General features: G+C 37.6%; 1 protein-coding gene across 1 annotated transcript in view; it reads right to left on the bottom strand.

Annotated features, from left to right (window-relative positions):
* The window catches only part of CPE (carboxypeptidase E), a 144,459-nt gene that overhangs the window by 18,324 nt on the left and 102,266 nt on the right, over positions 1–23,869 (bottom strand). Inside the window, exons 2-6 of the mRNA XM_069556627.1 lie at positions 23,048–23,244; positions 21,209–21,376; positions 11,126–11,243; positions 7,983–8,165; positions 613–752 (exon numbers count right to left, since the gene is read on the bottom strand). Of these exons, the coding sequence (XP_069412728.1) occupies positions 613–752; positions 7,983–8,165; positions 11,126–11,243; positions 21,209–21,376; positions 23,048–23,244 (806 nt within the window). The remainder of the gene's footprint in view (positions 1–612; positions 753–7,982; positions 8,166–11,125; positions 11,244–21,208; positions 21,377–23,047; positions 23,245–23,869) is intronic.

Raw genomic sequence — 23,869 nt, 5'->3', positions numbered from 1 at the left:
TGATGATGATATAACTTTCCTCATGGAGTTGTGACAATTAAATTAATCAATTACTACATTAAGGCATTTAGAATAATGCCTGGGAAAGAGTTAATGCCCCGTATATGTAACTTACCCATCATTGCCATTACCTCATCTCCAGTTGAGTCTGGGCTGTGACAAGTGAGGCATAAGGAGACTTTCACTCCTAGGTGCTGATCCTACACCTGCATAACCCTGGGAGTGAATGGCTCATTAAATTTTGTATCCTGGGTGCCTCATTTACCTCATTCTAGTTTTGGTCCTGCCTGGACTGTCTGACAAACCCAAGGTGATCAGGGTAGAGGAGTATCCTAGGATTGCCCTTGATTAATGCAATATGAAAGAAGAGAGGGTGTCACTCTACCTTTCCATAATTCCAGTTTAATCAGTTCTCAGCGAATATTCATGAACTAAAAAAACAATTACAAATGAAAGACTATTTGAATCACGACTGATGCATTTTCCAAATGTAGCATTCTCACTCTGGGTCAGGTGGATTCATATAGTCTGGGATCCTCTTAGGAGACTATTGTGCACCAGGTTACTATTATGCACTTAGATCTCCCATTTTATGCTGGAGACTGGGTTTACCTGATGAATGTAGCTAATGAGGGAGTTTTTGTTATCCTCCCAGTAGTTCTTCAAAGTCTCTTCAGGTGGAAACTTTTCACAGCTAAGCTCCACAGTAATCTCAAAGCAGTTGCTGCTGAGGTAATTGAAATCTTGCATTCCTGCCAAAACACCAAATGAAAAGTTAAAATATGCATGTGGTGACTAGAACCCACACCAACTGTTCTGCTGACAGCTAGGTAAAAACTGTACCAATCCATGCATCTTGAGGAGACTGTGGAAAATTGCCAATGAAATCACCTACTATATGAGAAGGAACAACATACTTGGGGGATAGTTACCACTACACAAGCACAAATTCTCTCAGGTTCTTAAACAGTCATTTAGTGTAATACATTGCTGTTGTATAGTCCTAAAGCAAGTATCAGCCACATTCCACAGTGCTGGAATCAACTTCAAAGACAACAGGAGAGTGACATCATCAAAAAGGTGAAGCAGGAATTTTCTACTATCTTCCCTCCCCCCCAAAATACAAATTTTAACAATTACCCATGAATAGAATGTGTTTGTGGAAGTTCAGGAATCTAATGGAAAAGTTAAAGCACACTATTGGAGAAAAAGATTCAAGACTGGACACGTTGAAGTGAGGAAGAGGAACAGTTTCACTTTACCTGTATTACCTCCTTCCCTAAGATGACATAGCTTAGTGCCAAAGAGACTTAATTAGTAATATGAAAACATATAAAAACATACAACACATTGGTAAAGGTAAGTATATAGTCAGATTCACAATATTCTAGTACTGTAATATGAAAGTGTATTATTCACTTTACTATAAAGTTTTTAAATATTAAAAATAAGTATAGCTACAATAATCTGTTCATAGATACACAAAATGGAAAGATGTAAATTGTGACATCAAAACATAAAATGTGGGATAAAGTTTTTGCTTGCAATCAAAGTTAAGTTGTTGACAGCCTAAAATGGACTATTACACTATAAGATGTTTTATGTAAGCCACATGGTAACCACAAAGCAAAAACCTATTCAGAAACAGTAAAGAGAAAAGAATCAAAGCATATCATTGTAGAAAATCATCAATTCACAAAGAAAGAGAGCAAGAGAAGAAGAAAGGAACAAGGCAACTTCAAAACAGAAAAACAATATGGCAAGGCCTTATCTATCAATAATTATTTTATGCATGGGGATGACCCAGAGAGATGTTATGGGGAGGAAGGTGGGAGGGGGGTTCATGTTTGGGAACACATGTAAGAATTAAAGATTTTAAAATTAAAAAAATAAAAAAAATAATTATTTTAAATATAAATAAATTAAATTCTTTAATCAAAAGACATAGAGTAGCTGAATAGATTTAAAAAAACAAGACCCAACTATGTGGTGCCTACAAGAAACTCACTTCAGGTTTAAGAACACACATAAGCTCAAAGTGAAGAGATGACAAAAGATATTCAGTGCTTATGAAAACCAGAAGAGAGAAGAGGTAGCAGTACTTTTCTCAGACAAAATACAGTTAAAGCCAAAAACTGTAATAAGAGACAAATACCATTATATTTTGATAAATGGGTCAATTCATCAAAGGATGATACAACTATCAAAAATACACAAACACTCAACATTGGAGTATCTAAATATATTAAGCAAATACTAATAGGCCTGAAGAGAGGAATGATTACGGTACTATAACAGTAGGGGACTTCAGTATCCTACTTCCAATAATGGATAACTAGATCATCCATACAGTCTCAGCAAGGAAAAACTGGCCTTGAACTATACTTTATATTACTGTGAAGAAGGCTGAGCACCAAAGAATTGACGCTTTTGAACTGTGGTGTTGGAGAAGACTCTTGAGAGTCCCTTGGACTGCAAGGAGATTCAACCAGTCCATTCGGAAGGAGATCAACCCTGGGATTTCTTTGGAAGGAATGATGCTAAAGCTGAAGCTCCAGTACTTTGGCCACCTCATGCGAAGAGTTGACTCATTGGAAAAGACTCTGATGCTGGGAGGGATTGAGGGTGGGAGGAGAAGGGGACAACCGAGGATGAGATGGCTGGATGGCATCACTGACTCGATGGACGTGAGTCTGAGTGAACTCCGGGAGTTGGTGACGGACAGGGAGGCCTGGCGTGCTGCGATTCATGGGGTCGCAAAGAGTCGGACACGACTGAGTGACTGAACTGAACTGAACTGAACTGAATAGCCATACAGAACAAACCATTCAACAGCTGCAGAATAAACATTCTTCTCAAGCATACATGGAACATTCTCTAGGAGAGATCATATCATAGGTCACAAAACAAATCTCAGCAGACTAAAGTAGGCTGAAATTATGCCAACTATCTTTTCCAATCACAATGGTACAGAACTAGAAATCATAACAAGAGAAAAACTAGAAAATTCACAAACATGTAGAAAAGTAAACAACACACTCTTGAACAAGTCAAAGGGAAACCAAAATATCTTGAACAAATGAAAACAGTAACACAACCTACCAAAACTTATGAGATGTAGCAAAAGCAATCCTAAGAAAGAAGCTCATTATGACAAATGCTCACATTTAAAGAAAAAAGAAATATGTAAAATAAATTATTTGCTCTTACACTTTAAAAAACTAGAAAATGAACAAATCAAGCACAAAGTTGCAGGAGGATGGGAATAATAAGGATCAAAGCAGAAATAAACGAAATAGAGGCAGGGATAACAATAGAAAATATAAATCTAAGGACTGTTTTTTTTTTCTTATGGTTTTATTTATTTATTTATTTTAATTGGAGAATAATTACTTTACAATATTGTGATTTTTTTTGCCACACATCGACATGAATCAGCCATGGGTACACATGACTGGTTTTTGAAAAGATAAAACAGACAAAGCTTTAGTTAGACTTACCAAGAATAAAAGAAAGGGGAAAAATTTCAACTGATACTATAGAAATGCAAAGGATCATAAAAGACTGTGAACAATTATAAGCCAACAACTGGACAACCTAGAAGAAATGGATACATTCCCAGAATCATACAACTTACCAGACTGAACCAGGAAGAAACAGAAAATCAAAACAAATCAATTACTAGTAGGGAAATTGAATCAGTAATCAAAAACTTTCCAAAAAGAAAAGCCCAGAACCAGAAGGTTTCACTGGTGAATTCTACCAAACATTTAAAGAAGAATTCACATCAATCCTCATCAAAATTTTCCAAAAAAACTGAAGAGAAGGGAACACTCTCAAACTTTTTTTTACAAGTCCAGCATAATGCTGATTTCAAAGCTAGATAAGGATACTACAGAAAAAGAAATTACAGGCTGGCTAATTATCATGATGAATAAAGATGCAAAAATTCTCAACAAAAATTAGCAAATTGAATTCAACAGCACATAAAAAACATCATACACCATGACCAAGTGAAATTTATCCCTAGGATGCAAGGATGGTTCAACAAAGACTAATCAACAAATATACTGCATTAATAGAATGAAAGATAAAAGTTAAATGATCATTTCAAAATATGAAGAAAAATCACCTGAAAAAATTCAGCATGTTTTAATGATAAAAACTCTTAACAGGTTGGGTAGAAAAGGAACATACCTTAACATAGTAAAGTCCATATATGACAATTCCACAACTAACATACTCAGTGTTGAAAGATTTAAAGCTTCTCCTTTAAGATCAAGAACAAGACAAGGAAGCCTACTCTCACCATTCCTATTCAATATAGTGTTAGAAGTCCTATCCAGAGAAATGAGGCAAAGATAATAAATAAGAGACACACGTTAGAAAGGAAGAAGTAAAATTATCTGTCTGTAATGATATGACTTTATATATAGAAAACCCTAGAGACTACCAAGCACACACACACACACACACACACACACACACACACACAACTATTTGGACTAATAAAATAATTCATTAAAGTCTCAGGATACCAAATCAACATACAAAGATAAGTTACATTTCTATCTGCTAACAAAAAACTATCCAACATACATATAAAGAAATCAATCTCACTTACAATAGCAACAAAAACAATAAAATACTTAGGAACAACTTTAACCAAGGAGATGAAAGAGCTAAACAAAGAAAACTATAAGACAATGATTAAAAAAAAAGAAAGAAAGAAATGAAAGAACGTACAATGATAATGGAAAGATATCCCATGTTCGTAAATTTAATACTGTTAAAATATCCATAGCACTCAAACTATCTATAGATTGAATACAATTCCTATCAAAATCCCAATGACGTTTTTCACAAAGCTAGTGGGAAAAAATCCTAAAATGCATATAGAAACACAAAAGATACTGAATAGCCAAAACAACCTTGAAAAAAAAAGAACAAATGAAAAATAAGAACTTCCTTATTTCAAGTGACAAGTGAAAGTGTTAGTCACTCAGTCATGTCCAACTCTACAACCCCATGGACTGTAGCCAACCAGGTTCCTCTGTCCATGGAATTCTCCAGGCAAGAATACTGGAGTGGGTAGCCATTTCCTACTCCAGGGGATCTTCCCAACCCAGTGATCGAACCCAGGCTGCCCGCACTGCAAAACATACTACCAAACTATAATAAACAAAGCAGTTTGGTATCAGCATAAAAACAGACACATATACTAAACAAAATCAAGACTGAGCCCAGAAATAAACCCTGATGTATACAGCCAACTAAGGAGATCAGTCCTGGGTGTTCTTTGGAAGGACTGATGCTAAAGCTGAAACTCCAATACTTTGGCCACCTCATGCGAAGAGTTGACTCATTGGAAAAGACTGATGCTGGGAGGGATTCAGGGCAGGAGGAGAAGGGGATGACAGAGGATGAGATGGCTGGATGGCATCACCGACTCCATGTACATGAGTTTGGGTGAACTCCGGGAGCTGGTGATTGACAGGGAGGCCTGGCGTGCTGCAATTCATGGGGTCGCAAACAGTCGGACATGACTGAGCGACCGAACTGAAATGAACTGAATATTTGACAACAGAGCCAAGAATGCTCAATGGAAATAAGATAGTCTCTTTAATAAAAAGCTTTGGGAAAACTTGATACATACCTATAAAAGCAACAAATGGGACTTTTATCTTATACAAAAATTAATTTAAAATGGGTTAAAGGATTAAATTCAAGACTTTGAACTGTAAAGCTCCTAGAAGGAAACAGAGAAAAAAGCTCCCAACATTGGTCTTAACTAAATTTGGGGGCCATGATACCAAAAGTATTAGATTAGTGCAAAAGTGTGGTTTTGCATTGTTGAACTTTGTCATTTGATACTGGAATACATTCTTAAATAAATGTGGTTGTGTTATACATCATTTTACTGCACAATATCTAGCTTTATGTTTTTTGCTAATGACATTACTTGCTCTTTATTTTATATTTATTTTAGACTATAGAAATGATGTTAGACAAAAAGCAAATTCAAGTGAAAAAATAAAAGTTTGACACTGCTTCCACTGTTTCCCCATCTATTTCCCATGAAGTGATGTGACCAGATGCCATGAGCTTCATTTTCTGAATGTTGAGCTTTAAGCCAACTTTTTCACTCTCCTCTTTCACTTTCATCAAGAGGCTTTTTAGTCCCTCTTCACTTTCTGCCATAAGAGAGGTATTATCTGCATATATGAGGTTATTGATATTTCTCCTGGCAATCTTGATTCCAGCTTGTGCTTCTTCCAGTCCAGCATGTCTCATGATATACTCTGCATAATTGCTCAGAATTCTCCAACCCAGGCTTCAGTAATACATGAACCATGAACTTCCAGATGTTCAAGCTGATTTTTGAAATTGCAGAGGAACCAGAGATCAAATTGCCAACATCCACTGAATCATCAAAAAAGCAAGAGAGTTCTAGAAAAACATCTATTTCTGCTTTATTGACTATGCCAAAGCCTTTGACTGTGTGGATCACAATAAACTGTGGAAAATTCTGAGAGAGATGGGAATACCAGACCACCTGACCTGCCTCTTGAGAAACCTATATGCTGGTCAGGAAGCAACAATTAGAACTGGACATGGGACAACAGACTGGTTCCAAATAGGAAAAGGAGTATGTCTAGGCTGTATATTGTCACCGTCATTATTTAACTTATTGAGTGCAGCAGAGGTACAAATTATTACATATAAAATAAATAAGCTACAAGGATATATAGCATAGGGAAGATAGCCAATATTTTATATGGCGACCCACTCCAATATCCCTGCCTGAAAAAATCATATGGATAGAAGAGCCTGGCGGGCTACAGTCCATGGTGTCACACATAGTTAGATATAACTGAGCAATTGAACACAAAGAAATTGAGTACAACCTTTAAAACTTCTGAATCACTATGTTGTACACCTGTAACTTACATAATACTTTACATCAACTACCTCAATTTTAAATAAAACAAGATAAGCACATATAAGAAAGAAAAATATCTGAAAGAATATGTTTATCAGGGCATAATTCAACCCAAAAAAAAGCATATTGAACAAACCAAGTCCTATAGTTAGCCACTACTGCTACTGTCCTAATTCTCTTTTCACTTTTCTTTTCAGGTGGGCCACAGAAAATTGTTCTTAGGCTGAGGAAAAAAGCGGTATCTTTACATTTCACTCTTTGTCCTTGGTAAAGGTGATGCTACACAACTGTGAGTGATGGAGGTAGCCAGAAAAGTGAGAGCTCTTCAAAGTTTACACTCGAGCAGAGAGCCATAAGAGCTGCCTTGATGTCTAGAACTGCTTCTTCCAGCTGTGCTGAGGTGAGTTTTTCCATGTCCAGACTCAATAAAATGTGTAGCGCTTTCTGAACTGATAATAGTACTTACTGCATTAATGAATACAAAATAAACATCCTATATGAAGTGGAACTTACTAAATAAAAACAAAAGGTATATGAACCAAGATATACTAAAGGCCAAAGCCAGCCCTCTAAAATATACATTTACATATGGCAAAGCATGACTAACATATAATCATGATGATATCTTGTTTAATAAGGCCAGAATTTGAAAACTAGGGTAATTAACAGTGTTCAATTTGAATTTTCCCAGTGGATATCTTCAGTTCCTTTCCTACATCTCTTCTACATCTCAAATTCAACAATCTCATCCTCTGTCGTTCCCTTCTCCTCCTGCCTTCAATCTTTCCCAGCATCAGGGTCTTTTCCAATGAGTCGGTTCTTCTCATCACGTGGCCAAATTATTGGAGTTTCAGCTTCAGCATCAGTCCTTCTAATAAGTATTCAAGACTGATTTCCTTTAGGGTTGACTGGTTGGATCTCCTTGCAATCCAAGAGACTCTCAAGAGTCTTCTCCCACACCACAGTTCAAAAGCTAAATATAAATGGTAATTATTTTTTAAAAGTCACTATTCACATGAAGAGTGAAAGGGAAACTCACCTCCAGGCACGCTGTACCATGCAGCGCCATTGGTCGTTCCTTCTACAAAGCTGCTGTCATCATCATTCTTGCGACATGGGGGCCGATCTGGGTCCGACATAGGGGGGTTGAAGGATGAGTATGCCCGAGCTAAGCTTTGGAAGACGTCATCATCTGGGCAGAAGCTGTATTCGTGAGCACTACCTGGAAAATAAAGCCACAACACTAAGGAAACTGACACAAACCAACTAGTACTGCATGTTTTCTGAAGACTGATTCAGTGTTGATCTCCTGCTGATGCATTTTTAGCTACATCACTATGGGAAAGGAGTGAAGGCTTAAGTACTCAACAATTACACTTAGTTTTCTTTCAGGTTTTATAAGGCCCACTGCTGATACTGCAAAGTAAAAATTGAGTAGAATGTACTTTCTTCTAGTGAATTGAAAGCTTCACAAGAAAAGAGATAAGCACCTAGTAAAGTGGACTTGGGAAGACAGTAAGGAGATTCCATTGTTAAAATTTTTAATTTATAAATTGCACCTGTACAAATCCACTAGGCACTGTGAACCACTGTCATACATATTTTTCAGTATCTGAATTTACAGTTTTTAAAAACCTCCTACTACTGAAATAAATAGCATCTATTTTGGTACACTGTATTCTTATTCTGTATTATCAAATATGCCAGTCTTTAAATTTCCCAGCTATTGACAAACCATTAAGTCTAAATTTCAAGTTTCCTGTGTTGGTGCTTTCAAATTGTGGTGCTGGAGAAGACTCTCAAGAGTTCCTTGGACAGCAAGAAGGTCAACCCAGTGAATCCTAAAGGAAATCAACACTAAATATTCATTGGAAACACTGATGCTGAAGCTGAAGCTCCAATACTTTGGCTACCTGATGCGAAGAGCTGACTCACTAGAAAAGACTCTGGTGCTAAGAAAGACTGAGGCCAGGAGGAGTAGGGGATGACACAGGATGAGATGGTTGGATGGTATCTCCAACTCAATGGATATGAATTTGAGCAAACTCCCGGGAAACAGTGAAGGACAGGGAAACCTGGCATGCTGCAGTCCATAGGGTCACAAAGAATCAGACATGACTTAGAGGCTGAACAACAATATCCTGTATTACAAAAACCTAACTCTTCAAAGTCTCCTGAAAATTGATTCAAAGTAGGTAATTTCTTAAAAAAAAAAAAAAAACAAAGTAGGTAATTTCTTGAAACAACAAAAATTAAGCTGAGAATATCTATCTGGCTAAAGTTTGCTGTGTCTAAAGATTAGCTATAACTAGTTTAGTTCAGTCCAGTCGCTCAGTAGTGTCCGACTCTTTGCGACCCCATGAATCGCAGCACACCAGGCCTCCCTGTCCATCATCAACTCCTGGAGTTGACTCAGATTCACATTCATCGAGTTAGTGATGCCATCCAGCCATCTCATCCTCAGTCGTCCCCTTCTCCGCCTGCCCCCAATCCCTCCCAGCATCAGAGTCTTTTCCAATGAGTCAACACTTCACATGAGGTGGTCAAAGTACTGGAGTTTCAGCTTTAGCATCATTCCTTCCAAAGAAATCCCAGGGTTGATCTCCTTCATAATGGACTGGTTGGATCTCCTTGCAGTCTCAAGAATCTTCTCCAACACCACAGTTCAAACACATCAAATCTTCGGTGTTCAGCCTTCTTCGCAGTCCAACTCTCACACCCATACATGACTACTGGAAAAACCATAGCCTCGACTAGATGGACCTTAGTTGGCAAAGTAATATCTTTGCTTTTGAATATGCTATCTACGTTGGTCATAACTTTCATTCCAAGGAGTAAGCGTCTTTTAATTTCATGGCTGCAATCACCATCTGCAGTGATTTTGGAGCCCCCAAAAATAAAGTCTGACACTGTTTCCAATGTTTCCCCATCTATTTCCCATGAAGTGATGGGACCAGATGCCATGATCTTCATTTTCTGAATGTTGAGCTTTAAGCCAACTTTTCCACTCTCCTCTTTCACTTTCGTCAAGAGGCTTTTTAGTTCCTCTTCACTTTCTGCCATAAGACTGGTGTCATCTGCATATCTGAGGTTATTGATATTTCTCCCGACAATCTTGATTCCAGCTTGTGTTTCTTCCAGTCCAGCGTTTCTCATGATGTACTCTGCATATAAGTTAAATAAGCAGGGTGACAATATACAGCCTTGACGTACTCCTTTTCCTATTTGGAACCAGTCTGTTGTTCCATGTCCAGTTCTAACTGCATACAGATTTCTCAAGAGGCAGGTCAGGTGGTCTGGTATTCCCAATTCTTTCAGAATTTTCCACAGTTTATTGTGATCCACACAGTCAAAGGCTTTGGCATAGTCAATAAAGCATAAATAGATGTTTTTCTGGAATTCTCTTGCTTTTCCCATGATCCAGCAGATGATGGTAATTTGATCTCTGGTTCCTCTGCCTTTTCTAAAACCAGCTTGAACATCTGGAAGTTCACGGTTCACATATTGCTGAAGCCTGAGTTGGAGAATTTTGAGCATTACTTTACTAGCATGTGAGATGAGTGCAACTGTGGCAGTAGTTTGAGCATTCTTTGGCATTGCCTTTCTTTGGGATTGCAATGAAAGCTGACCTTTTCCGGTCTTGTGGCCACTGCTGAGTTTTCCAAATTTGCTGGCATATTGAGTGCAGCTAAAACTAGTTAAATAAAATCAAAGCATCACTTCTTCTCCCTGACACCACCAAGAAACACTTCCAATTGTAGAAGTGTGAATGCATAATAAGTGTGAATGCACACGCAGAGATATTCATGGGCCCCTGATGGAGTTCTAAAAGTTTGCCTTCAGTTTTAAGCTGTCTTGTACATAAAGCTACATAGATCCATTATTCCTCCATTTACCAGATTCCAAGAGTTACCCAAGTTCACAACTTCTGTTTTTTCCCTTTCTCTTACCTAAGTGATTATGTTTCTCTTCATTTAATTTTTTTTAATTACAGTCTTTTTTTGCCAGATATATGGCAGTGCCACATGAAACAGAGGATATTCCAGTTCAGCAGATGTATTTATATAGGCAAAATCACTGAACAATCAGTTCCTTAAAAGAATACCACAGAAATCATTCAATAAACCCTTGTAAAGTAATTGTAAACCTTGAATTAATTAGAGAAACAGGAAGAACACCTACCACTCCGCGTCTCATCATATGGATAATTGGCCACAAGATCTCCTCCATGAAGATTGGCAGAGAGCACAAAAGGAATATCCATAATCCAATGAATGACAGCCTTCGTCTCAGGAGCAAGCTGTATTAAAGATTAGAGGTTAAAAGGATTCTAAATGTGGCATTCATTGGTGGGTCACTTGACAGAAAAGACATAAAAGGTAAGAACAATATCAACTGAAATTTTGTCATATTCCAAGCACTCTATGATTGTTTTCATAGAAAAAAGAAAAGAGGAGCATTCCCCATCTCTATCTTTCTCAGACTTACAATAAAAAATATTTCTATTTCCTTAAAAGTTCTATTTAAAAGCTACCAGTTTTCTTTCTTTGTATGACAGCATAGAAATCATTTACAAATATGGGTACATCTCCATCTGAACTTGTTAATAATAATGATAAGACAAGGAGAAAAGAAAATAGCTAAGCCGAACAAGGTTCTTCTTTATGGTGGTTCAATTCAAGAAAGGTGGTAGATTTTCTTTCCAAGTTTTGTTTACTATTTCTCCAATTCCCTTCAACCACTTCAACATTTTTCCTATAAAAAAAATTAAATTTGGTCTTTTTCAGATTTTACCACCGAATAATGTACTTCGGGATGATCATCTCAAATTTTAAAACAACAGCAAAAGTTTTAGGAATTCCTGTGGTCTTTTGAAAGATTCACAGCCCCTCTTACCGAAGCAAAACAAAGGAGGAAAGAAATCTATACCAAAGAATTAATCTGAGCCAAAAGCTTGACACTTTCATGTGATGTGTTTTTAACAGCAACTAGGAAGACTCTCAAAATCCCAATTACCTTTTGATTTTAATTCCTCACCCCACCCCACCCCCACTGGAGATGTGGTTCACATTGTTCTTAGGGACAGAATATCTAAAAACCACTGGATTGTATACTTCACATGGGTGAGTTCTATGTTATGTAAATCATATATTAATAAACCTGCTTTTTAAAAAGAGGAAAAGAAAAAATAATACAGTCCTGAGTACACAAAGTAGTATATGACTATTGGATTTTTGCCTACTGTTAGTTCCTATACAGAGTCTATTTCTTACATATATTGCATTCACTGTTCATGCTACTAAATGTTCAAAAACAAACAAACTCCACAATTTTATCAGTTAAACTTAATTTCTCTTTGACTATTATAGAGTCTTTTAGGCTGACTAAATGCTGAAATATCCTCAGTACTGTAATCACATATTTAACTAACCCATAGAGGCGGCTTTGGAGCACCCCTAAATGGGGCTGGTTAAGCCAGTCCTTAACAGAATCTAGAGCCAAATATAACCTATTTTTTAAACTTTCATTGAGAGATTATAAGTATAGTTCAAATGTTATGCTCTATAATTATATAGCTTGGCTTTTAAAAATATCAAAGCCATGTTTATTCTATATTCTTCACAACTCTAGCCACTAAAGACAAGTATTTAATATAATTATTTGATGTAATCATTGTTTGGATTCAAGCCAAGGCCCATATACTGAGCCCAGACAATGGTGGACATAACCAGACTGAAGACCTCGAGAGCAGATGAGAAATGATTCAGCAGGAAGAACTCCAGGGAACAGAATGATCCTGTGCTCAGAGAGGTTCAGAAGAGCAAAGAGATCATCTGGAGGACTTGGTAAAAATGTATGTTCCTTTCCATCACTCAACCCCATTGCATACACACCCCAGACTTCCTGATTCAGCATTCACAGGAATCTGAATTTTTTTAATTGACATATAGTTGATGTACAACTCATGAGAAACGCTAGACTGGAGAGGAACTAAAAAGCCTCTTGATGAAAGTGAAAGAGGAGAGTGAAAAAGTTGGCTTAAAGCTCAACATTCAGAAAATGAAGATCATGGCATCTGGTCCCATCACTTCATGGGAAATAGATGGGGAAACAGTGGAAACAGTGTCAGACTTTATTTTGGGGGGCTCCAAAATCACTGCAGATGGTGACTGCAGCCATGAAATTAAAAGACGCTTACTCCTTGGAATGAAAGTTATGACCAACCTAGATAGCATATTGAAAAGCAGAGATATTACTTTGCCGACTAAGGTCCGTCTAGTCAAGGCTGTGGTTTTTCCTGAGGTCATGTATGGATGTGACAGTTGGACTGTGAAGAAGGCTGAGCGCCAAAGAACTGATGTGTTCGAACTGTGGTGTTGGAGAAGACTTTTGAGAGTCCCTAGGACGGCAAGGCGATCCAACCAGTCCATTCTGAAGGAGATCAGCCCTGGGATTTCTTTGGAAGGAATGATGCTAAAGCTGAAGCTCCAGTACTTTGACCACCTCATGTGAAGAGTTAACTCATTGGAAAAGACTCTGATGCTGGGAGGGATTGGGGGCAGGAGGAGAAGGGGACAACCGAGGATGAGATGGCTGGATGGCATCACTGACTGGATGGACGTGAGTCTGAGTGAACTCCGGGAGTTGGTGATGGACAGGGAGGCCTGGTGTGCTGCGATTCATGGGGTTGCAAAGATTCAGACATGACTGATCAACTGAACTGAACTGAACTGAACTGATGTACAACATTACAGGAGTTTCAGGTATACAGCATAGTGATTTTCAATTTTTAAAGGTTATATTCCATTTATAGTTATTATAAAATACTGGCTATATTCCCTGTGATGTACAATATGTCCTTGCAGCTTATTTATTTTATTCATGGTAGTTTGACCCACTTAATCCCCAACCCCTATCTATCTCTTCCCTTTCCCCCTCCCCACTGTAACCACTAGTTCTCTATATCTGTGAGTCTGCTTTTTTTTGTTATATTCACTACTCTGTTTTATATTTTAGATTTCACATATAGGTGATACCATACAGTATTTATCTATCTATGTCTGATTTAGTCCACTTAATACCCTCCATATCCATCCATGTTGTTGTAAATGGCAACATTTTACTCTTTTTTTATGGCTGAGTAGCTTTCCATTATGTGTGTATGTGTGTGTGCTTCTTTATCTAGTCATCTGTTGCTTCCATATCTTGCCTATTGTAAATAAGGAATCTGCCTTTTTAATCCTTCATTCCTATAACTCTATAGATTTTAAACCACACTAATGATACAGCATATTCCCTCATAGCTCAGTTGGCAAAGAATCCGCCTGAGACCATGGTTCAATTCATGGGTAGGGAAGATTTGCTGGAGAAGGGATAGGCTACCAACTGCAGTATTCTTGGGCCTCCTTTGTGGTTCAGCTGGTAAAGAATCTGCCTGCAATGTAGGAGATCTGGATTCAATCCCTGGGTTGAGACAATCCCCTGGGGAAAGGAAAGTCTACCCACTCCAGTATTCTGACCTGGAGAATTCCATGGGCTGTATAGTCCATGGGGTTGCAAATAGTGAGACACGACTAAGCAACTTTCACTTTCTAATGATACAGAGAAGAGATTGATGGTTGCCAGAGGCAAATTACAAACTTTGGATTATAAAATAAATCCTAGACATGTAATGTATAGCATAGAGACTATAGTTAATATAGTTAATAGATTTGGGAGAATGGCAATGAAACATACATAATATATATAAACGAATTGCCAGTCCAGGTTCGATGCGTGATACTGGATGCTTGGGGCTGGTGCACTGGGACGACCCAGACGGATGGTACATGGAGGGAGGAGGGAGGGGGGTTCAGGATGGGGAACACGTGTATACCTGTGGCAGATTCATGTTGATGTATGGCAAAATCAGTACAATATTGTAAAGTCATTAACATCCAATTAAAATAAATAAATTATATTTTAAAATAATAACAATACTGTATTGTATACTTGAAAGTTGCTAAGAGAAAATATCTTAAAAGTTCTCATCACAATCAAGAAAAAAAATGTAACTATGTATGCTGATAAATGTTAACTAGACTTATTATCCAATCATCTCACAATATATACAAATATCAAATCAATGTGTTGTATGCTTCAAATTAAATAACATTATAAATTAATTATATCTATAGGTATGTATCTGTCTATACCTATCTATATCTATAGATATATATAAACACAGTACCTACATACCTACATTTGAGCTATTTCAAATCCTAAAAGATGATGCTGTGAAAGTGCTGACAAAGATGGAAAAAGGAGATGAGGCAGACATGGGCAATATCATCCATGATTTAAGCAGATTTACTGAAGATTTAGTAAAATGTAAACAAATCTTGCTTCTCTTCCTGAAAAGAGTTCAAAACTTAACTTTTATATATTTCTCTTTTTATTACCTTTATAATACCCAGGAAAGGTATTGGCATTGAGACTTTTTAAAATAAAAGCTCTATTTTTTTTTAAGTTTCATGACATGCATCTTTTTTAAAATATTGCTTAAACTAGATATATGAAAATATCTAATATAAAGCTGATAGAAATATTATATAGGTTCCATTGGGGAAAAGGATAGTAGTGCTGGCTGAAAATGACAGTATTTTCACTAAAACTGTTAATCTAATAGCCTGTCAACCTGAGTTTATTTCATGCTTTTTCCATGATTGGTAACAAGAATTCTTTTTCTCGTTGCTTAGTTTCTTTTTTCCTACACAATACTATGTTTATCAGTTTTCATAAGTAATAGACAAAGAGTAAAAGATAATTACAATTGCAGCCCATAATAGTAACATGATTAACTTAACAATGTGAAATAATTACATACAAGTTGGGGGTCAAGTAGAATGATGTGGTAAGTGGAAGTGCATATGTGCACATGTTTTCATCCACCCAGTCAATCTATGTTTTTTGATTGGTGCATTTAACCCATTTACATTTAAAGTAATTATTAATATGCATGATACTTTTACCATTTTACTAACTGTTTGGGGTTTATTCTCTGTAGGTCTTTTCCTTCTCTTGTGTTTCCTGCCTAAAGAAGTTCCTTTAGCATTTGTTTTCAAGCTGGTCTGGGGGTGCCTAATTCTCTTAACCTTTGCTTGTCTGGAAAGCTTTTGATTTCTCCATCAACTCTGAAGCAGAGTTTTGCTGGGTAGAGTATTCTTAGTTGTAGGAGTTCCCTTTCATCACTTTAAATGTATCATGCCATTCCCTCCGGCTTGTAGAGTTTCTGTTGAGAAATCAGCCTGATGTGAGTTCCTTTATGTTATTTGTTGTTTTTCCTTTGTTGCTTTCAATATTTTATCTTTGTCTTTAATTTTTGTCAATTTGATCACTATGTGCTTTGATGTGTTCCTCCATGGGTTTATCCTGCGTGGGACTCTCTGTGTTTCCTGGACTTGGTTGACTAGTTTCTTTCCTACGGTAGGGAAGTTTTCAGTTATTATTGTCTTCAAATATCTTCTCAGGACCTTTCTCTCTCTCTTCTCCTCTGGGACTTCTATAATGCAAATATTGCTGCATTTAATATTGTCCCAGAGGTCTCTCAGGCTGTCTTGATTTCTTTTCATTCTTTTTTCTATATTCTGTTCTGTGGCAGTGATGTCCACCATTTTGTCCTCCAGGTCATTTATCTTTCTGCCTCAGTTATTCTGCTATTGATTTCTTCACATCTTCTCCATTGTTTTCTCAAGATCCTAGATCATCTTCACTATTCATTACTCTGGATTGTTTTTCTGGAAGGTTGCCTGTCCCCACTTCATTTAGTTGTTTTTCTGGGGTTTTATCTTGTCCCTTCATCTGGGACATAACTTTCTGCTTTTTCGTCATGATTCAGTTCAGTTCAGTTCAGTTCAGTTCAGTTGATCAGTCGTGTCCGACTCTTTGCGACCCCATGAATCGCAGCACACCAGGCCTCTCTGTCCATCAACTCCCAGAGTTCACTCAGACTCACGTCCATTGACTCAGTGATGCCATCCAGCTATCTCATCCTCTGTTGTCCCCTTCTCCTCCTGCCCCCAATCCCTCCCAGCATCAGAGTCTTTTCCAATGAGTCAACTCTTTGCATGGCCTAAGTACTGGAGTTTCAGCTTCAGCATCATTCCTTCCAAAGAAATCCCAGGGCTGATCTTCAGAATGGACTGGTTGGATATCCTTGCCGTCCAAGGGACTCTCAAGAGTCTTCTCCAACACCACAGTTCAAAAGCATCAATTATTCGGTGCTTAGCTTTCTTCAAAGTCCAACTCTCACATCCATACACCACTGGGAAAACCTTAGCCTTGACTAGACAGACCTTTGTTGGCAAAGTAATGTCTCTGCTTTTCAATATGCTACCTAGGTTGGTCATACCTTTTCTTCCAAGGAGTAAGTGTCTTTTAATTTCATGGCTGCAGTCACCATCTCCAGTGATTTTGGAGCCCAAAAAAATAGTCTGACACTCTTTCCACTGTTTCCCCATCTATTTCCCATGAAGCAATGGGACCAGATGCCATGATCTTCGTTTTCTGAATGTTGAGCTTTAAGCCAACTTTTTCACTCTCCTCTTTTACTTTCATCAAGAGGCTTTTTGGTTCCTCTTCACTTTATGCCATAAGGGTGGTGTCACCTGCATATCTGAGGTTATTGATATTTCTCCTGGCAATCTTGATTCCAGCCTGTGCTTCTTCCAGCCCAGCATTTCTCATGATGTTCTCTGCATATAAGTTAAATGAGCAGGGTGACAATATACAGCCTTGACGTACTCCTTTTCCTATTTGGAACCAGTCTGTTGTTCCATGTCCAGTTCTAACTGTTGCTTCCTGACCTGCATATAGGTTTCTCAAGAGGCAGGTCAGGTGATCTGGTATTCCCATCTCTTTCAGAATTTTCCACAGTTGATTGTGATCCACACAGTCAAAGCATTTGGCATAGTCAATAAAGCAGAAATAGATGTTTTTCTGGAACTCTCTTGGTTTTTTGATGATCCAGCGGATGTTGGCAATTTGATCTCTCATTCCTCTTCCTTTTCTATCATATTAGCTTTCTGTAATGTGGTTTTTGTTTTAACTGCTATGGGACTGTGGTTCTTCTTGCTTCTTCTGTATGCCCTCTGATGTAAGAGGCTAAAAGGCTTGTGTATGCTTCCTGATGGGAGGAACTGCTAGTGGGAAAAACTGGACCTTGCTCTGGTGGGCAGGGCCTTGCTCAGTAAAGCTTTAATCCAATTATCTGCTTATAGATGTGGTTGCACTCCCTCCCTGGTAGTTGTTTGGCCTGAGCAACCCAGCCCTGGGGTCTGTGGGCTCTATGGTAGAGTTAATGGTGACCTCCAAGAGGGCTTTCATCAAGGATGACCATCCCAGACTGCTGCTTCCAGTGTCCCAGTCCCTGTGGTGAGCCCCTGCTGACCCACACCTCAACAGGAAACCCTTCATTTTGGTTCAGTCTTCTGTGGAGTCACTGTTCCTTTCCTCTGGGTCTTGGTGTACACAAGATTTTTGTTTGTGCCCTCCAAGACTGGATTCTCTGTTTCCCCCAGTCCTGTAGAAGTCCTATAGTCAAATCATACTGGTCCTCAAGGTCAAGTTCCTTGGGAATTCCTAGTCCCTTTCTTGGATCCCCAGGCAGGGAAGCCTGATGTGGGGTTCAGAATCTTCACAACAGTGAGAGAACGTATTTGGTATTATTGTTCTCCAGTTTGCAGGTCACCCACCAGCAAGTATGGAATTTTATTTTATCATGATTGCACCCCTCTTATCATTTCTCTGTGGTCTCTTCTTTGTCTTTAGATGTGGAGTATCTTTTTGTGGTGGGTTCCAGTGTCCTCCTATTGATGGTCATTCAACAGCTAGTTGTGATTTTGGTGCTCTCACAGAAGGAGATGCTCTCATTTCTTAATTGTACAGACAGCATGGGCAATGGGGAAAATTTGGGAAGATAGCCACACTAAGCTTTCAGAACAATTTTTCATTTCTGTCTTATGCCACATCACACAGGACTATCCTCTTTTCCCTTTTGATTACCCCTGCCCTTTTCTTTTCTAGCCCTCCCTTCTCCCAGGAAAGATGATTTAGGAGCAGAAAAAATGAAGATCTGTGACTCAGAAACAAGTGTGCTTAATTCACCCATTTATCAAGTTCTGCCAAAATCCTTGGCCCCAGACAGCCCTTTCACAGACTGATCCCCATTTATAGACTCAGCCCAGGTTTCTGGGATGAATTCTAAATATAGACAGGAAAATTTTAAGAATTTTAGACCAATAATCTGAGACTCCCTTTCTCCTGGATCTTCTAACAAGTGTCTCAGCCATGTGCTGAGTGCATGTCTGGAGCTCCAGCAGCTGGTTTTCAGATGTTGTGATCTTCTTGGCAGGCTGGATTGAACTCATTTATAATAGGCTTCAAGCCTACTATATGTTAGATTCAAATAGGAATTCTAATTCCTGTAATCAGGGGACTGAAATCTAAAATCAAAAAGAAAAACAGCTGTGTAAACAAATAGTAATATGACATATACAAAGTTCTATGCAACTATAAGCACCAGGCTGGAAGTATATATAAAGAACATAAAGGCAGGCTTAACAGAATGTCTGGAAGAGCAGAGAAAGGCTTCACAGAGGAGGTGATAGGGAAGGAAAGTGAAAAGCACTGTGAACAGCTGGAATAAGCACACATATAAAGATATAAAGTTATTAGAAGATGATACACTTAAGAAGTACATGGCATATCAAAGCCAGATTAAGGAGTGGCTGAGCTGGCAGCTGCTAGGGGCCAAGGGAAATTTGAATGGTCCTGGAGCTATAATAAAATGGAGACACTGTCCTTTCCAATCTCTCACTTAGAAAGGTAGTAGAAGAAGTTGATAAGTAAGAGTGGAAATGCCAGGAAAGACACAAGAGGCAGAGGAACCAGCAGTCCTCACCATTCCTCCATAATGGGCTCACCTCCCCTACATGGAACTAAAAACAACGTTCAAACAGTATAAGCTTCAAACTCAATGTTTAGTGGGTGGGTGTGTGTCCATTTGACCCTGTGGTCCATAATAAAGCACTGAGAAACAATGCCGACACAGTAGTAAGAATTCTAGACCCTGGCCTCAAGCTCTTTATATATACTAACTCACTCAATCCTCACAACCACTCTATGTAATAGATACTACAATCATCTCCATATTTCAAATGAAGATAAAGAAGCACACAGTTGTTAAATAACTTTGCAAAACTCATACAGCAAGAACAGAACCAACATTTGAACCAAGGTGGCTGCCTCCAGAATCTTCACACTAAACTATCACAGTGGTTTCACATTTTGAGTTTTTACTTTATTCTTTGGAGCAGTGGAGACCTGACAAGTTTAGAGATTTTAAGCAATAGAGCATTTATTTCTGTATGAAGATCACTCTGGAGGAATTTGAGAAGACTAAAAGGAGTTGGAAGAGGCTGAACCCAAAACAAGGATGGCGGCTACCTTCCTCATGAGGACAGAAGACCATAGGGCCTGAGTTTTCAGAGGAGAGAGAGGCTGAGGGTGTCATCAAGATCTGGTAACATGTGTGGGGAGTAGTGACAGAGAGAAAATTCAAGGTCTTAATGATCGAGTAAATGAGAGAATAGTGTTTCTTAGGAAAAGATTTATTTCTGGCCATGCTAAGTTTGAGGCCCTAGATGTCACCACATAAAGGGACTGAGTGAGTAAGTAAAGAGATCTGGGAGAATCTGTATAATCAACAACATACTGAAGGTACAGAAGAGGATAGAAACCCAGGGAGAGAAATAAGGGTAGCAGATGGGACCTTAAAGGCCAGTGTTTAAGCCAAGGCAGAAGAAGCAGGGAAAGAAACTCAGAAGTGATTTAAAAGGTATTAGAAGAGGTAGAAGAAAGTAGAGTTGTGCAAAGCAGGAGAAAGTTCTGGAAAAGAAGAAAATGTCAACAGTGTAAAATCCTGTAGGAGAAGCAAATCAAACGTGCTGATAAAGGGCCCCTAAATAGGCCAAAAATACTTTCTAAACAACTGGGTTCCTCCCTCCTGCCCCTACTGTTACATTCAATGTCATAAATTCATGACCAATTCTAGTCGCAGGACTACTTTCCAGGCCCCAGGCTCCCAGCCTTGACTTTCACAGCCACAGGGAAGTATCCCATAGAGGCATTCATGACACTTCTGCATACTTCATTGTTATGAAGATAGTAGATGTATTTCCTCAGACTGGAGGAACAGAACGCAAGAAAACCATACATGTTCTCTACCTTTGTGTTTTGATCCACAATTTTCTTCAGATTTTTCAATAGATGATTATTTGGACCACCTTCTTTCTCATTAACATAAACTATTCTGTCCAGGTCTGGAAAGTTCCGGTTCAGATCTATTCCCTGGGCATTGCTTCGACCCACGAACCAGTCCTTCAGCTCACCAAGCTGGAAAAAAAAATCAGAGGAAACTCATCAGTTATTTATTTAAAGTCTTCATTAACGGCTTTTAAAATAATTTTTAAGACTATTCATTTCAACAGTATCCTCCTACAGTGGCACTTCATTATCTAACTGATACACACATGAAAGTATCAGGTTTAAAGCATTTTTTATGGATATTTTCAAAACATTCTCAATGAACAATATTTTAAATGTTAATTATATATACAAGATATTCAACATCAAACTGCATATATGTTAGCTGCTAATGTAGATGGCACGTCTCACAAACTGCATATATGTTAGCTATTAATGTAGATGGAATGTCTCACAGCACACTACTCTTTACTTGGTTTAAGTAAAATACTCACTATCTCTGAAAACCACAGCAATCTATTTACAAATATTTGAAAGAATAAATTACTAAATAAGGTTGGGCACTTAAAATGAGTTTAATGTGAATTATTTACATGTTACCTCTCTCTTATATTCTTAATGAAAAAGTGTGAGCTCTGTAACTTCTGTTTCAACTTTGTAAATTGAAAATTTTCTGCTTAATTCTAAACACTTCATTTCACTAATGATATAATCCAGAAACTTAATAAATTTCTAGAATATTCATTTATATTCCATTTTTTGTTTTACTATTAGTACTAAATCTCTAATACAGAGATAATGTCCATATTCTTAAAGTCATGTAAGTTCAGATGGCTTAGACTGTGAGGAATTGAAATCTATGAGACAAAAAATAGCAATGACAGTTTTTTGTCCATCTTGATATTCCTGAATATCACTTTAAAATAGTCAATAATTTAATTCTCTATGTACTACAATATACTAGAATTTTTCTCTTCATAACTTTAGAAATTATATCAACATTGTACTTACAGAAATTCACTGTTTGGGTTTTTTACAAGGTCAAATGGTAATTGGATTTTTTATTTTTAATGTACAAAACAAATTCTTAGCTATAGATAAATATACTAAATATATACTTCAATACATTTCCATTAAACACAAAAATTATTTCGAACTGTAGAAAACAACAAATAAAATGTCCTGCATCCCTGTCCAAACACTTAATTATGAAAATGTAATTACTACTCAGTTTCCCTAACAGTTAAAATTTACTAAATTTGTTTTTTATTTATGTTACGAAGGTTTTGTTCTGTTTATTTGTTTCTTTTTTGCTTTATGGATCATGTATATCAATAGATAAGACTAGGATTAAGCATCCATAAAATATTATCTAGCCAAATATCCTTATTTCTTGATTTCAGTAGATGGCAATATGATATCATCTCATTTAGAAACAGCAATGTCCTCACTCTTCAATACATGGGAGTAGATAGCTGTCAATCTTCTGGATTTTTAGAAAGAAAGTAACCTAGTGACAAACATGAATGAATAAATATGATTCATTAAGCAACAATAACCAAACAATTAAATATTGACTTATAAATTTTCTCATTTGGAATTTCTGTGGAAGAAACCCTCAGCCATCATTCCTTACCTTCTGAACTTTTTCATTACCCAGAAACTGAATACCATTTCACTTATACTCAGCCCTGCACTCTCTGTAAGCTTCATGTGAGCATATATTCCTTGTCTATAAGTATATATGTACAAACCTTAAAAAAAAAATTCATGCTCTGCTGTGATCTGACCCACACCCACCTGAGATGCTGCCTTTTCAAAGCCATCAGGGTTCAGGGAAGGCATGATGTGGATTCGGGTGTTATGGATCAGCTGGACAATTGTCTCATTCCCTTTTTGGTACTCATTGCACAGGTACTGGGCCAGAAAAATGAGCAGCTCCCGTCCGACAGCTTCATTGCCATGCATATTCCCGATGTATTTAAATTCAGGCTCACCTAAAAGCCCAAAAATAAATAGTATAGAGGCTTTTTCTATCATACCAGAGAGAAGGCAAATAACACACAGTGTAAAAAAAAGTTGTACAGTTACTAACTTATTACACAAAGATTATAACTTCTTTGCCCTCCACAGTTGATGTCTAAGAAATCTAATGTAAGCATAAAATACTTAACATTTCCCTTCCATCTTTTGAGTTCTGTCTTCCAAGTCTCCCACTTATTGTACCCTGAATTTTGACCCCCAAAATCATAAGCCTAAATCCTAAGTTTGAATGTAATTGTATCTGGAGATATGACCCTTAATGAGGTAATTAAGGTTAAATGAGGTCATAACCCAGAAGGACTACTGCCCTTATAAGAAAATGAAGAGAGAGATAGCAGAAGCAAAAAGAGCTACAATCCTTGAGCCTGCGAAATTAAAGCAACAATCACAGAAAGTTAGAAAAAATGCAAACGCAGAGGATTATGTCCTAGATGAAGGAACAAGATAAAATCCCCAGAAAAAAGCAACTAAATGAAGTGGAGATAGGCAAACTTGTAAAAAAAAAAAATTTTTTTTTTCAGAATAATTATAGTGAACATGATCCAGGATCTCAGAAAAAGAATGGAGGCAAAGACTGAG

The sequence above is a fragment of the Ovis canadensis genome, chromosome 17 (genome assembly GCF_042477335.2).
Source record: "Ovis canadensis isolate MfBH-ARS-UI-01 breed Bighorn chromosome 17, ARS-UI_OviCan_v2, whole genome shotgun sequence".
NCBI classification, from domain to species: domain Eukaryota; kingdom Metazoa; phylum Chordata; class Mammalia; order Artiodactyla; family Bovidae; genus Ovis; species Ovis canadensis.
Note: the sequence above shows the minus strand (reverse complement) of the source record. Positions and strands in the feature narration are given on the sequence as shown.